Source organism: Ostrea edulis, chromosome 7 (genome assembly GCF_947568905.1).
Source record: "Ostrea edulis chromosome 7, xbOstEdul1.1, whole genome shotgun sequence".
NCBI classification, from domain to species: Eukaryota; Metazoa; Mollusca; class Bivalvia; order Ostreida; family Ostreidae; genus Ostrea; species Ostrea edulis.
This window is the reverse complement of record NC_079170.1, coordinates 58,206,961-58,223,120: the sequence shown is the minus strand read 5'-3', so window position 1 is coordinate 58,223,120 and position 16,160 is coordinate 58,206,961. Positions and strand designations below refer to the sequence as shown.

Here is a 16,160-nt window from a genome sequence, read left to right as displayed (position 1 = left end):
ATGTTCAAAAGGATCTAACTGTCCATATAGGATCAAATAACATCCACTGCATTTGTAAATATTCTAAAACACTTTGAAAATGGCCAAACAATCTCATTTTGATGAGTTTGACCTTGACCTTTTTATTTTAAAGGTCATTGGGCCTTGTGTCTAGAAACTGCATACCGCACATTTCAAAACCACAGGTGATGCCGTCGCCATGCTGGATTGATTTCCCGCTTCTCTCGTAAACCGAATAAACGGCCCCAGTTCAAAACCACTTCGAGAAACAAATGAATAGTTTACTAAACTGATTCGAAACCAAAACTAATTTAAGCGCAACAAATTTGCCCTTAATGTAAAGTCTATTGGCTTAAACACAAATATTATAAAAACAATTTGAAATATTGTGTGGTTCATTTAAGAAAAAAAATTTATTTCTGAAAATACATGAAGGTTCACGCCAGATACTTCAAGAGGCGGCATGTTCGCTTGGTAAAGATAATTGGAAATGTAAAAATATTAGACAATATAACTCACACTGCCATACTAAACAATATTTGCATTCAGTATATTTTATTCACTGTAAGCCTAATCACATCTTCGCAAGCCAAGTGTCCGTTTCGCTTACTCTGAGAATAAGCAAATCGGACACTTGGCTTGCGAAGATGGCTTAATAATAGTATGATAACAATTACGTGTATTATTCATTAAAGTGTCTACGTTATAAATCATGCATGCCACGTACATGCTAGTAATTAGTATTACATATATTATGATGGGACTTTAATACACGGTTATGAATGGCACATGCCCGGAATATTGACCTCTCTAGTTTGTTCCCTTTTGATTGCCGAACGAATAGAACCGGGTCTATCACAGATTCTAATGCAGCTGATAGGAACATGCATTTTGTGAGAGTCTTTACTGATAGTTATGTTAAAAAATCTTGTTGAATATAAGATATTTTAAAAGTCAATGATATGTTTCAAAATATTCTATTTTCATTGATTTCTTTATCAAGTACATTATGCAAAAGATTTTTCTTATGTTTTCATACATTTTGTATATTTTTGTAAAGAAACAAATTAATGAAATTGTTATTAATACTATCATATCTTTATAAGCAGTTTTTGTAAGATTTTGATAAGAAAATTGTAATTTTTTTTACATTCATATGTAAGTAACTGTAACAGGAAGGGAGAAAATGCAGCGGACCAGACCGAACTCTGAATCTCTTGTCGGGTGCTCTACCAACCGAACTATCCGGGCACCGCAGTGATCGAACCCAGCTGACCGCTGCATCACTATAATATATTATAACTATATATTTTATTTGATAATTCATTAGTTATAACTTATTAGTACTGCCTATACTTTTATTATTAGCCACAATATCAGAGACATATACCATATGATAACATACATCGTCACATGTAATTCCTTTTGAAACTTGAACGATATTAAATCTTATTGTAGCTGGGTATCTCAGTTCAACATCCAGGTAGCACAGGGGCTATTAGCTCGTTTTGACCTGTTCAACTCCTGGTAACCATTAATATTAAACAGGCGCGTAGTCAAAAATAAATAAAAAATTAAGTGTACGACAAGGGGTCTGGTGGCCGCCGTGAGACCGGGGCTCAGGAGGCGAAACCCGGAAAGCTCCTGCATGGTGGATTTTACCAATGAAATTATACCTATGTTTTGTGCGTAGAAACAGGGTTTATTGTCAATTTTCAAAATAAAGAATTCACAAAATTACTTTTCTAAAGTGTTTTATAATGCCAACGCACTGTGTGCATGTACTTTGACTTTACATTTGTTTTGCGAATTCTATAAATTGTCCGCATTCCTTCGTCCCCCCCCCCTCTCTCTCTCTCTCTCTCTCTCTCTCTCTCTCGCCGACCAAACCTACTAAATGAGGACGTCCTCATTTGCGTACATAGACAATACAGGCAATATGGAGATATTTTGATAAAGTGTAACCATAGGCACTCGACGTTTTAAAATCTATATATATAAAAAAAAAAAAAAATTGTCTTCCTGTGAGTTTAACGGAAAATCTGACGTGTTCATCACACACTTTTTTTTTTTTTTTTTTTTTTTTTTTTTTTTTTTTTTTAGCGATTATAGGTGAAATGCGAGATCCGCCTACGATCGCACCTGTAACTTTATGCTTCCGGTATCGAAGAAAATGAAAGTAAGTCACAGGTAAGTCGTTCAGAAATATTGGAATCTATATAGGTAAGAAGGTAGACATAAGTGCAATGAATAATTAAGAGGAACATCAACTGAATTCATTTGTAAAGAAAAGCAACACTTCATGAAAAGGTGTGATAATATAGCGTGGTAAAAGTTACAATGTGTTGTTCCGGTATGAAAGGATTTTTTTTTAAAAACAGATATGTGATTACTCATCGGGCTCATGCGATGTATAATGGCTTGGTTTTGTTTTTCACTTTAGTGCATTCTAGTGTAATTTATAGTAACACTTATTCATATGAAGAAATACCAAAGATTTGTAAATATATCACCAAGCACACCTTGACGGGGTTGTTTGGGTGGGGTCATGCATGTAAGAATGGTTAACCCATTTTTCTTTTCTTCTACGAAAATGAAAAGTATAAGTATTAAACAAGTTGCAAAATTTTAGCTATTAGACATAATAGATGACGACATAATAGATGACCTAGGACAACATATTTTATTAGATACTCTGATAATCTACATTTTTGACATATTAATTGATATGTGTATAATTAAATACTTAGCTTTGGAAATACATATGATAGCATGAATTGTGATACTTTACGCCAGGATACCTCATGAATTGCATTAGTGCTTCATGAAAAATATCCCAGCGTGAAGCGTTGCTGTTCATACCCTTAATTATGTATTTTCTTTTTTATATATATATTTTTCATTTTACTTCTATTTCTGTCAGAATTCCGTTGTTAAGGATGTATGCGACACCAGAGAAATTTGATGTAGATGAAAAGTGGAGGATATGTACAACAATATTTGAAGTTGAAATTTTTCAAATTTACTTTATTTTGTCAAAAATTACAGTTTTAGTAGAAGATAATCTGAAAAAAATTGAAAACCCCTGCTGGACTCGAACCTGCGACCTACAGTTCAGCAGTTGGTATGCTAACCTACTGAGCTACTCGGCTTGGTATTTAAATTGAAAAGGAAAAGTCAAATATTGTTGATATTGATTTTTTCCTCCATGTTTTTAAAGGAAGTCAGCCATTATGGCGATGTAGAGTACCTCCTTAAATAGTCGCAGGCCTTCTATATTTATCAAGCTTCATATGCGCATTGTTCACACTCATGAGGAAATGGCTATCATTTCAATTGTTAAAGATATCAAAGGCAAAAACATTGGAAATGTAAATATAACCTTATAATTAATCTATCGATTAATTTGAATACTTATCTATTGAATGGATAACACCCTGTAAGCTGTATTGAATATAGAGTGCATTACCACAGCATGGAAACTTTGTAAAATATGGTAATATGTACACAAAATTTCTTATCTTTCGAAGTATTTCAATATTAAGTTGTTGATAATTTGAATGTGAGTTGCCTTATTTTAGCTACTGTTCCTTAGAGATGACCCAGAATTATAGGTAAAAAAATATTGCAGTAGATCAGAGCCCCCTCAGTACTGCAACCGCTCAGTGGACTTCTGTCGTTTTTCTCAATACCCCTAGGAAAATTTTCTGGCTTATAGCCAGTGTATCTGCTTGTATACACTTATAAATGATTGTGTAATATTTGATCCATGCATATAGAAGCATTAGGACAACTACAGTTTAATTTCACTCTATATTACTCCAGCCTTTATCGAGACATGATCAATGTTAATGCAGTGGTTTCAATAAATTATAGCCTGACATTTTAGAAATGTGGTCATGTGTAATTGCCTAACTGCTGGTTCTGTTTTTCATGCAGCTACTATCTAAGTTACGAGTCCAATTTTCCACACACTTAACAGCCTGCACACAGCTTGCACTATTTATGGAGGAGGAGAGTTAACCCAACCTACCAAAGCACACAAAGGCCAGGTTGACTTTAACTTACTTTGATTCATATTGGTTATATTATTTACAAATTCTTCATATAAGCAGTTATACTGTAATTGTAATAAAAACAGTTTTGGAAGTATTTATATTACTGTATAGTGTATATATTGAAGAGCAGTGCTTTATTATGAATAATGGAGTCTGCATGGTTCTGGGTATTGAGTCCATTGCACTATTGATATTCATTGGTAAATGATCAATGACAAATTGTTTATTTGACCCTGTGAATTTCAAAAATGAAAAGAAAGAAATGAAATATCAAAGTTGATGATTTTCACTGTTTAGGATAAAATTAAAGATCTATTACTATGACACAAGTTACTAAATATGACAGTATTATAGCCATTTCCAGCCATAAAATTTGGAACAGTCTCTGCAATTAATATGAAATTTAGCGATTTCCATGTTGAGGTTGTCAGCCAAACAAAAAATGAGAATTCAGTCCCCAATACTGATTCTATTTGAGAATATGACCTCACATATTGACTGATTCTTTTACCATCTCTTTGTAAATTGTCTAAAATGTAAATTTCTGAGGCAGTTTAATTTTTTATTTTCAACTTTGAACTATGAAAATTTAACATTTGCAGTTTCATTGTGGTAATCAAGAATGGTGCACTCACTTTCTGAAATAAACAAAAACTGTGGAAAATGGTGATAATATATACTTTGCCTGTTGAAAAGAAATGATGGGAAATCCATTATATGTTTGTAACTTTGTAAGTAGTACATTATTAAAGGTATCAAGACTGTTACAAATTAGCATGTCCTCAATTCACAGTTTTTCTATGAATGCATGATCTCAGAGTGTTGAAGACATGCAATTGCTAAATATTTACATTTCCAATGCTTTTGCCTTTAATATCTTTACAAGTTGTAATGGTAGCCATTTCCTCATGAATGTAAACACTCTGCATATGAATCTTGATAAATATCTTATTTGTTAAATATAGTACATTCATTTAATCTACTGGAATTTCCAACAGAAATGGAATGTATGTATATAAGAAATAAATTTAATTTTTGAAATACATGAGGGTATGAACTGCTACACTTGATGCGCTAACACTATTCATGAAGTAGGTAATACAAGCATGAAGTGTCACAGTTCATACCCACATTTATTATCAAAAAAGAAATTTTTGTCTGAAAAAAGAATAAGTCTCTATCTTATATTTATGCTTGAAACCGGACACATTAACAAGGTTATATTGCATGGAATCTACATGTACATAGTTTTCTGTCATTTTGTTTGTGTGTGTGTGTGTGTACACACATGTAGAGAGAAATAGAGAAATGGTTACATTTCCTAAAGTATTTAAAAAAGATGATTTCACCACTAAGGCATTTTTCAGCAATGTATGATATAACTAAGTTCTGAAGTGGAGCCCATTGACACATACAGTAGTGGTACTCTGTAGATAGTAACTAGATCTGAACCTCTTAAGTTTCAGTGGCATTTAGATAAAGACTTTTCTGTTACTTTTCATATGTATGCAATGAAAAGCATGATTATGGACCTAAAATAGACTGTTGTAATAATCTGAATTTGCAGGAAGCAATTTCACAGATGAGAGTCTGATACCAGAGTAGAAGTGTCAGAGTGTCTTGGTTTTGTAGGTAATTCACCCAGAGTCGTATCACTCGTGTAAAGTGCTAGTGGCTATATGGATAACTAGGCTCATAGTTCAGGTAATATGAAAGATATAATTAAGTACTTCAAGTTCTCTGCATTAATATGATTTATTTATTGTTGTAAATGCTAATGAACATGTCAATATTTGATTATGCATTGTTTTTTTTTTATGTAGTGCATGGTGGACATGATCTGTTGATATCATCAAAAATAATTCAGCACTTTATTCTGGAATTATGAATGAAAGTGATCAAAATATGGCATTAAATATGCATATGCTTTTGAACTTTGAAAATGGAAATATACCACAGGTAACATTTTAAGGAGAGGGCGTTTTCCATTGGAAGAGCTATAAGATGGACGAGAGGAGAGCGTTGTGTTTTGTAATGGTATCACTGATACAGATCGTAATCACAACACAGTCTGGAGCTGCATCAGGCTCATTCCACGTGGACCGTGGACCTATTTATGAGATAATGGTTCACCCAGATAATGGGGATGTTTTTCTGGGAACTAAAAATGCCTTGCTCCACCTCAGTTCAAATCTCCATGTCATAAGAACGGAGGTGATGGGGCCACAAAATGATAGCCCCCAGTGCTCACCGGACCTCACCCAGGCTTGTCTGCAGGGAAGGAAGCTCACAGATAACCGGGTCAATATACTGGAGTTTGATGGACAGACTGGGTATATGCTTGTATGTGGCTCCATCTGGCAGGGCAAATGTGAACTGAGGAACTCCAGAAACATTAGTCATGTAGTAACACTGACAAACAGTAAAATCAATTTTGTAGGCAGCATCGACAAAAAACAAGTATATGGATTTTTTGGCAGCAGGCCTGTGCGTGATGTTGGAGGGGGGAGTCTCTTGTATGTCGCTATGGGTCTAGATGGCAGACCATCACAATACCGTCCTGCTGCCATCTCTACTCGAGAATATCACACCAAAGACAAAACATTTGAATATTTCATCAGTGATCCAAATTATCACACATACGTAGATGTACATTCAGATCTTAAGAACTTGTTCAAAGCACACTACATCTATGGGTTTGAGCATGGAAGACACATTTATTTCATCTCCATACAAATGGAAGATGGTCTGGCTCCTATTCCCAAATTTTTAACCAAAATAATTCAGATTTGTCGAAATGACAACACATATGCCTCCTACACAGAACTGCCACTTCAATGTGTATCGGACTCTGTGGTGTACAACATTGCTATTGATGCTTACTATACCGAATCTGTACGTGCCAAAGATGGTTCCTTTGGTCTAGCCGTGACTTTTGGGAGAACAAACCGTGGCTCTGAGGCTGATGCAGCCCTAGGGTCTGCTCTCTGTTTCTATGATGTTATTGATATTATTGCCCAATTTGAATATTTGCAAAATCGGTGTTTTGAAGAAGGCATAGGAAGCCAGGTGACCTGGCTGGTGGGAAAGAGTTTAGCAGAAGTCAGGAATTGTGAAAAAGATGTAAGTGTTAACCATATGGTGTGATTTAAAAAAATGTTTTGTTGGGCAATGATTTTCTCTTGAGTGAATAAATCTTCATTTTTTTCATCCATTCCTATTCTATAAGCAATTTAAGAGGCATTGTCAGAATCTATTGATTTCACAATTCAATCTGGATTAACGTTCATTATATTAATCCACCTAATGATGAAGTATGTGGAGAATGTACAACTGATTGTATATGCCAGTTTCGAGATAAGAGCTTTTCTGTGTTGGAGATGCATTTAATGGAACTTTGAATATCTATAAGTGATACAGAGTGGACCTACAGTCAGTGAGGAAGACAATAAAATGTATTAAAACTGGCCTCTTTGTATATGTAAATGTAAGAAATGCAACATAATATCGAGAGAAATGTTTAACTAAAGTGGAAACTTAAAAACAATATGTCATATTTGCAAGTAATATCTTGGATATGATACAAAATAACGTGATATAATAAGAATTTCATATATTTAATTATTTCCTGACTACTTATCCTCTGCTTACTTTGTGTATCAGTCGAATTCCGGTAATGAAACAGCATATGTGAAACTTAATGAGTACATTCACTTTATAATGCTGTGAGGAATATTTGTCCCATTCCCACATATAAACAAATTGTTTGGTGCCTTACCATGTATGAGAGTTCTCCAAAGGGATTTATGTATCTCGAAACTGGCATATTGAGATTGGATTCAAAATTGTAAGAACATTGTTTTTTTAATGATCTATATTGTTGGCATTTCTGTACAGAACACCAGCACATGTATGAATTGTCTTGCCAGTTACTTGTCACATGCCCCTCAGCATCACACAATGAAATGTAATAGTTTCCAGAATTGCTGAGTCAGTCTACAGTTACATTAACACATTACATCTTCACTGCATTCATTTTAACTTTACTGCATTAATGTAATTTTTTTTATTCAGGAAAAGTATGACGTGAGAGGATTTTGTGGATTAATGAGCAACATTGGAATTCAGGAGAGTGCTACTAGCCAGAATAGGGATGCCTTTAAATTGAGTAGGAGTGCTGTGTATGTGAAACGCGATGGCTTGTTGACTTCAGTTGTTATGGCTAGACAGAACAAAGCCAGGATAGCAGTACTTGGTACAAACAGAGGACAAGTTACCAAGGTTTGTTACCTCATTATAAAGGGTTCTGTATCACTGATACATGAACTATAAAGATTTCACTTTGTCGGTCTGATATCAATTTACAAATTATACACCATGAAATGTCTTGGCATATAGTATTACCCTTTCCATCCTTCTGTTCTTCCATCATTCCGACATAATTGAGTTTCCATTCATTTTCTCTGCCACAAAAGAAAATATTTAACAATTTGGTATATATATATATATATATAGATGATTTTTGGCAGAGTTATTCCCCTTGGACTTGGAAAATTTTAACAATTCTGTTTCCACTCATTATCTTGTCATACACAGACATTTTGAAGAGAAATCTGGGATATATACACTTCATTGAAATATGCAAGTTGAGTTCATATTTGGTTTCAGTAAAATGATTTTTGGCCCCTTGAACTAGAAAATTTCAAACAATTTAGTTTCCAATCATTATTTCAGCCATACATCTTGAATTGGGGATATAGATATATCATGAGAATATGCAGGTCAAATACTGTATGGGTTTGGTCAGATAACTTTTGGCAAAGTTATGGCCCTTGGGCTAAGGAAATTTTATTTCATTTATGATCACTTCACTTGAGTAAAACAGCAATTATAAAGTCCTAGATTTATACTATATTGTCAGTGGGGGCATTAATGTGTTGCTCTGACACAGTCAACATAAAAAGGTCATGTTGACAAAGGTTTAGGTCTGCACCCCTCCTTTTTTGACAGTTAAGGACTTAAGGTTTCAAACGTACATCCCCTTTTAAGATTTTCTTGATCTGCCCAGGAGTTGTAGATTTAATTCTATAGTATATAGTAAAGTACCAGTCAAAGGTTTTCTATTGGTTTATTGATTAACCATGGAGAATGAAAACCGTATCATATATTGTAAACACTAACACATTACATGTATAATATATACAGTTAGCTGAGTTGACAATGTTTTTGAATAGCTCCTTCAGGACCAAGAGACTTTGTTGAAATTTAACAAAACTCAATTTATGGGATGAACACTATTATACAATATGTGATGGACATTAATGACTATGTAAAATTTATATGCCATTGATATCTGTACAGATTGTGATGATAGCCATTTCCTCATGTGTTGCTTTTGTAAACAATTTGTGTATGAATCTTGATGAATATAGTATGTCTAATTTAATGACCGGGGATATTGACAGAAATAAAAGCAGTGATTGGGATAAGCATGCGCCATAGTCGCATAAAATTAAAAAATGGTGCATAGAATATTGAAAACAATGCGCCACTAAGGCGCATATCATCGATATACCTAGTTTGAAGTTTTCCCCACTGACTTCATAGATCTACGAACTTTTCAAGTTTTGAGCTAATCCCCCACTGAATCTATATCGATTTAGTGCTTGAAAAATCTTTATTGCTGTAGTGCTTTATAATAGCACAACTCTACGCTCTTTTAAGCACAAGTATGACTTCGATTTCCTCAGTATCTAATCAATAGTAAAAGGTTATCTGATCAGTTAATACCGTGAAATTGTAATTTTAATGTGCACGGAGAGAAGATGCCACCAAAAAAATTCCTAAGCCTGACAAAGGGCAAACTTTTCTTAATTTTCGTCTGAATGATAAGCCAGTACCGGCAGAAGACACTGTAGGAGCAGAAGATGATGATGTGGAAACATCAAAACAGACAATTGATCACGCTGAGAATGATCAATCCTAAAGTAAAACGTAACTTTAACACAAATAATAAAACTAAAGTTACCTATGGCAATGCAGTCTGTCAGTAGTGTTTAGATTATAAATTACTGGTCTCTCGTACTCATCAATTTAAAATGTCACATAAAAAATTTCAATATGGCGCATTCATTTTAGAAATGTTACATTGATACTAGCTAGTAACGCGCCATTGTCACATTTAGCAATTTGCTTATCCCAATCACTGAAATTAAAAGTAGAATGTAAATATGAAAAATAAATTTGAAAATACATGAGGGTATGAACTGTGACTATGCTGGCGTACTTGGTGAAGCGCGTACTAAGTGCTTCAGGAAAAGTATGCCAGCATGAAGCATCATAGTTCATACCTCATTATTTTCAAAAAATAAAATTCATTTCTTATAAGTACTGTAAATGTATTACTGTGTATTCTATTTAGTGACTTTCATAAAAAGCAGCTACTGCTAAATCAAGTACATCGGTAAATGTCAGGCATGTAGCTGCCTATACGCAAGTGTGCGACTGCGTACACATCAGTTGTGTACACATCATTTGTGAGAGAGAGAGAGCTTTGCCATTAAAATATTTGTGCCTAAAATAACTGCATTATACAATGCCGGTTTATATTTCAATCAGCATCATAATGTCCATTCAATCAAATTCAAAGTCCTTTTTCAAATCATTAACATCATGTCGAATATCACTTTAATATATGTGCATGTAGCAGACGGATTAGGATATTCTTTGTTATCAGTAACATTTACCAGATATACCAGTCAAAAACAATGAAGGAAATTCGTCAAATGAATGTAAAGTCAGTCCAAGTACACATAGTTGGCATAATAAAACACTTCTGAATCGGAAAATAATTTCGTGAATTGTTTTTGTTTTAGAAATTGACAACAAACTCTGTTTCTATGCACAAAAAATAGGTGATTTTGTTGGTAAAACAGGAGTTTCCGGGGGTTTCACCCCTTGGGCCCAGACCAGGGTTTTGCCGTGAACCCACTTGGGGCCTCAAGGCGGCCCCAGACCCCTTAGCATACTTTGCGTACACTTCTTTTTCTTTCTGGTTATGTGCCTAAATGTTGCAACCTACATGTATAATCCTAAAATGTGTTTTTATGGTTCTAGCTATAACACGAGCTACCTGGAACTAAAATTATGCAACACTGGTAACTTTGTCTAATGGTCTAGCAAAATATTTCAGTCTGATCAGGTGATCTAGATGGAAAAGATGCCTAGCGTATTAAAATTCACATGCATATTTACATTAGTTACTGTCACAAACAAATTAAGGCCCCTATTTAACAATAATTTTACTATATGAGAGGCGTAATCACTGATCTTATAAATATTCTTTTTGTGTTCAGATATTGCAGGGCCGTAAATTACATGGAGGCGGAGGAGGCAGCTGCCTCCTCCAACTTTTGAGCCAAAAAAAATTAAAATTTAAAGTTCATTAGAATTTATGTTGTTTCCAATAACTAAGAACATGATACCTCCCTTAAAAAGCATTCCAAATCTTTCTTTTAGAATGAGTTAGTCAAGTAACATCTTAGAAGGCCCTAGAATCAAGGATTTTGCACGAAACGTGTTCAGTGTGCACAAAATGTGCTCAGCGTCTGGGGGCCTGGGCGGCCCCCAGACCCCCGCCTAATTTCCTACCTCCTCCAAATTGAAGGTTAATTTACGGCCCTGTATTGTAAAGCAATTAATGTATAACTCTTTGACAGGTTTTGTTGACTGGGAACCATTATTTGGCGAGTTGGAATCTGACAGACAAAGCAATATACCGTGAATCAGAGGTAGACATCAGCCATAGAAATGTCTTCTTCATCGCTGATCAAACAGTAAGTTCTCATTCCTCATCGTTAATCAATTCTCATTCCTCATCACTAACTAAACAGTAAGTTCTCATTCCTCATCACTAACTAAACAGTAAGTTCTCATTCCTCATCGCTAACTAAACAGTAAGTTCTCATTCCTCATCACTAACTAAACAGTAAGTTCTTATTCCTCATCACTAACTAAACAGTAAGTTCTCATTCCTCATCACTAACTAAACAGTAAGTTCTCAATCCTCATCGTTAATCAATTCTCATTCCTCATCACTAACTAAACAGTAAGTTCTCATTCCTCATCGCTAACTAAACAGTAAGTTCTCATTCCTCATCGTTAATCAATTCTCATTCCTCATCACTAACTAAACAGTAAGTTCTCATTCCTCATCGTTAATCAATTCTCATTCCTCATCACTAACTAAACAGTAAGTTCTCATTCCTCATCACTAACTAAACAGTAAGTTCTCATTCCTCATCGCTAACTAAACAGTAAGTTCTCATTCCTCATCACTAACTAAACAGTAAGTTCTCATTCCTCATCACTAACTAAACAGTAAGTTCTCAATCCTCATCGTTAATCAATTCTCATTCCTCATCACTAACTAAACAGTAAGTTCTCATTCCTCATCGCTAACTAAACAGTAAGTTCTCATTCCTCATCACTAACTAAACAGTAAGTTCTCATTCCTCATCACTAACTAAACTGTAAGTTCACGTTAATATAGAGTATGAATAATACAATCCATGTATAAATTGTCATTGTATTAATTGTCATTATACTATTATGGACGTTTAGCAAGGAGACATCACAAATTATCAGGTTTTATTAGGGTTATCACCCGAGGGCGCATATAGGCGCCCAAGAATCTGAGCGTTAAAAAATATCAAACATTCGTTGACTTGTACCATACTACTTTTTTAAAATTTAAAACGTCAATAAATTCTTAACAACTTTTTCGATCTGCAGAAAATTCTGATAAATTTTCAATGGTTTTCGAGGTGTGAAATCAATGTTATCCTCAACTATACATGCAATATTTAGTTTTACACACAATGCCATACATTTATTAGATGTATATGTAAAGAAAGCAAAACACAGGTTTGAGAAAATTAATCAGGTGAAAGATTTTGTCGCAGTAGAATATGACGCAAAATCATGACGTCAAGCGTAAACAATTCATAACTTATTTCAAAACAAAAACGTAAATATCAAGTGAAATGCAAAATTGCATTAGAATGGCAATATTTTTCTTCTTAGTTTTTATTTGTGACCGTTAATGTTGACACTGAAGTCACAATTAAAATTTATTGATAAATGATCCGACCCTCATATTTTAATTAAAATTCTATAAAGCTATCTCGCTTGTGCCATTAAAATTTATTTTTTAAAGGGAGACAACACATTTGTCACATCATGACATCACAAATTGTCTCCCTTTTACGTGACCAGCCCTTGACCAATGAAATTGACTATCATTCTGAAGGATAATGTATGAAATAATCATTGTATAAATTGTTATTGTATAGAATAACCAATTTATGAATTGTCATTGTATAAAATAATCATTGCATAAATTGTCATTGTATGAAATAATCATTGTTTAAATTGTCATTGTATGAAATAATCAATGTATAAATTGTCATCGTATGAAATAATCATTGCATAAATTGTCACTGTAGAAAATAATCATTGTATAAATTGTCATTGTATTAATTATCATCATTGTATAAATTGTCATTGTATGAAATAATCATTGTATAAATTGTCATCGTATGAAATAATCATTGCATAAATTGTCACTGTAGAAAATAATCATTGTATAAATTGTCATTGTATAAATTGTCATAGTATAAATTGTCATTGTATGAAATAATCATTGCATAAATTGTCATTGTACAAGATAATCATTGCATAGATTGTCATTGTATAAATAATCAATGTATAATTGTCATTGTATAAATTATCGTTGTCAAAGTTAAATTTTCCATAATATAAATTATCATTGTATGAAACATCAATATATAATTTATCGTTGTATAAATTGTCATTGCAGAAAATAATCAATGTATGAATTGTCATTGCATAAAATATAATTGTATAAATTTTTATAGTAATAATTATTATTGTATGAAACGGCAATGTATAATTTGATATCGTTGTATGAATTGTCATTGTATAAATTGCCCATTGTATTCTAGTTATACAAGTTTCCCCTGTATACCTGTGATGCATACCACACCTGTGAGAAATGTGTTGGGAGCGGGGACCCAGCAGGATGTGGCTGGTGTATCGATCACTGCTCCACCAGTACTGAATGTGTAAACCCCACGGTCAGTAGTTCGGGACAAACTGGACAGTGGCAGAATGATACATGTCCACCCGTCATATCACAGGTTTGTTGATAATTGTAACATATGGAATTTTCTGTCACTTAATGTATTTAAAGATTGCCAACATTACATAAGAACTTGTAGCTTAACTTATCTTTGATTCTTTCCTGTACCAGGTACGTTTGCTTGTAATGAAAGTTATTATGCCCACACTTTTTAAAGAATGAAAAGGTGTAGATAACAAACAGTGATCAATGTCATAACTCCTATAAGGAATACAAAATGAAGAGCTGGGCAAACACAGACCCTGGATATACCAGAGGTGGGATCAGGTGCCTAGGAGGAGTAAGAATCCCCTGTCCACCAGTCACACCCGCTGTGATCTTTATATCTTGATCGGGTAAATGTAGTAATCCATAGTCCAAATCAGTGTATAAAGAACAGCCTAACAAGTGGTAGGAAACATGATAGACATCATTTGACCCAATGACAGGTTCTATTTGTAAACTAGATCATTTTAACAACCATAGAATTTGCGAAATGCTGACTTTAAATGAGACTGTTGAAACCCCAACTGTAATATCAACTGTAGCCTGCCTCAATTTAAGAACTGATCATATGCAGAACATGTCAAATTAGTCGAGAGATTTAAACACCATATACAGGTGATAATGAAATATTGCTACATAATTATGGGAAGTTGACAATGGAGAAACTGAAATCATCCTGTTTGTCATTAAGTAGAGTTGTTAATTTGCTGTTAGCATCTATGTTCAATAAAATATATAAGTACAAAGCAGATGTGGAAGACTTTGTGGTATCTTTTTCAAGTTCACTCGGATATATCAAATCGCCATATGAATGAAAATGGTTATTGTTAATTGATAAAACATTGTTGATCTATCTAAATGTCGAGTTGAAGGCCACAGCCACTGAATGTTTGAGTATATTGTTATTGCCACCTGTTCTGTCCATCTTTCTCAGTGTTCATACATTATTGTGCAAGAAATATGCATAGAAATTAAAATAATACCCCGAGAGAAAAAAATCTCGATCTGCATCAAAATGACCCCCGAAAGAAATCATTCATTTGCTATGAAAATTTGGAAAAGACCTGGCCAATTTTAAATAAATCTGAAAGTCAAAATAAATGGAATGGTCATATCAGCATTTTTACTTCAGTTTGGCTTGCAAGTTAATCTGTCTGAGGCAGGCCCACAATGTAACTTATGTTAAATCTGTCTGAGGCAGGCTCACAAGTCCACAATGTAACTTATGTTGAGTCTGTCTGAGGCAGGCCCACAATGTTAACTTATGTTAAATCTGTCTGAGGCAGGCTCACAAGTCCACAATTTTAACTTATGTTGAGTTTGTCTGAGGCAGGTCCACAATATTGAGTTATGTTGAATCTGTCTAAAGGAGGCCCACAATGTTGAATCTGTCTGAGGCAGGCTCACAAGTCCACAATGTAACATATGTTGAGTCTGTCTGAGGCAGGCCCACAATGTTAACTTATGTTGAGTCTGTCTGAGGCAGTTCCACAATGTTAACTTATGTTAAATCTGTCTGAGGCAGGCTCACAAGTCCACAATGTTAACTTATATTGAGTCTGTCTGAGGCAGGCCCACAATGTAACTTATGTTAAATCTGTCTGAGGCAGGCTCACAAGTCCACAATGTAACATATATTGAGTCTGTCTGAGGTTCAAAATGTTACTTAAATATGTTGAGTTTGTGTGAGTCAGGCCCACAATGTAACTTATGTTTAATCTGTCTGAGGCAGGTCCACAATGTAACTTATGTTGAGTCTGTCTGAGGCAGGTCCACAATGTTAACTTATGTTGAGTCTGTCTGAGGCAGTTCCACAATGTTAACTTATGTTAAATCGGTCTGAGGCAGGTCCACAATGTTAACTTAATTATGTTAAATCTGTCTGAGGCAGGTCC

At 34.2% G+C, this 16,160-nt stretch overlaps 1 protein-coding gene across 8 annotated transcripts in view; it reads left to right on the top strand.

Moving 5' to 3' along the window:
* The window catches only part of LOC125654125 (plexin A3-like), a 34,079-nt gene that overhangs the window by 85 nt on the left and 17,834 nt on the right, over positions 1–16,160 (top strand). Inside the window, exons 1-7 of one of the 8 annotated variants that reach the window (XM_048883916.2) lie at positions 2,084–2,190; positions 3,940–4,052; positions 5,691–5,762; positions 5,882–7,181; positions 8,133–8,339; positions 11,777–11,893; positions 14,084–14,278. In XM_048883916.2, the coding sequence (XP_048739873.2) occupies positions 6,063–7,181; positions 8,133–8,339; positions 11,777–11,893; positions 14,084–14,278 (1,638 nt within the window). In that variant the 5' untranslated portion in view covers positions 2,084–2,190; positions 3,940–4,052; positions 5,691–5,762; positions 5,882–6,062. Of the gene's footprint in view, positions 3,497–3,939; positions 4,053–5,625; positions 5,763–5,881; positions 7,182–8,132; positions 8,340–11,776; positions 11,894–14,083; positions 14,279–16,160 lie in introns of all 8 variants that reach the window. The other 7 variants (XM_048883914.2, XM_056144804.1, XM_048883915.2 and 4 more) reach the window with 7 other exon arrangements.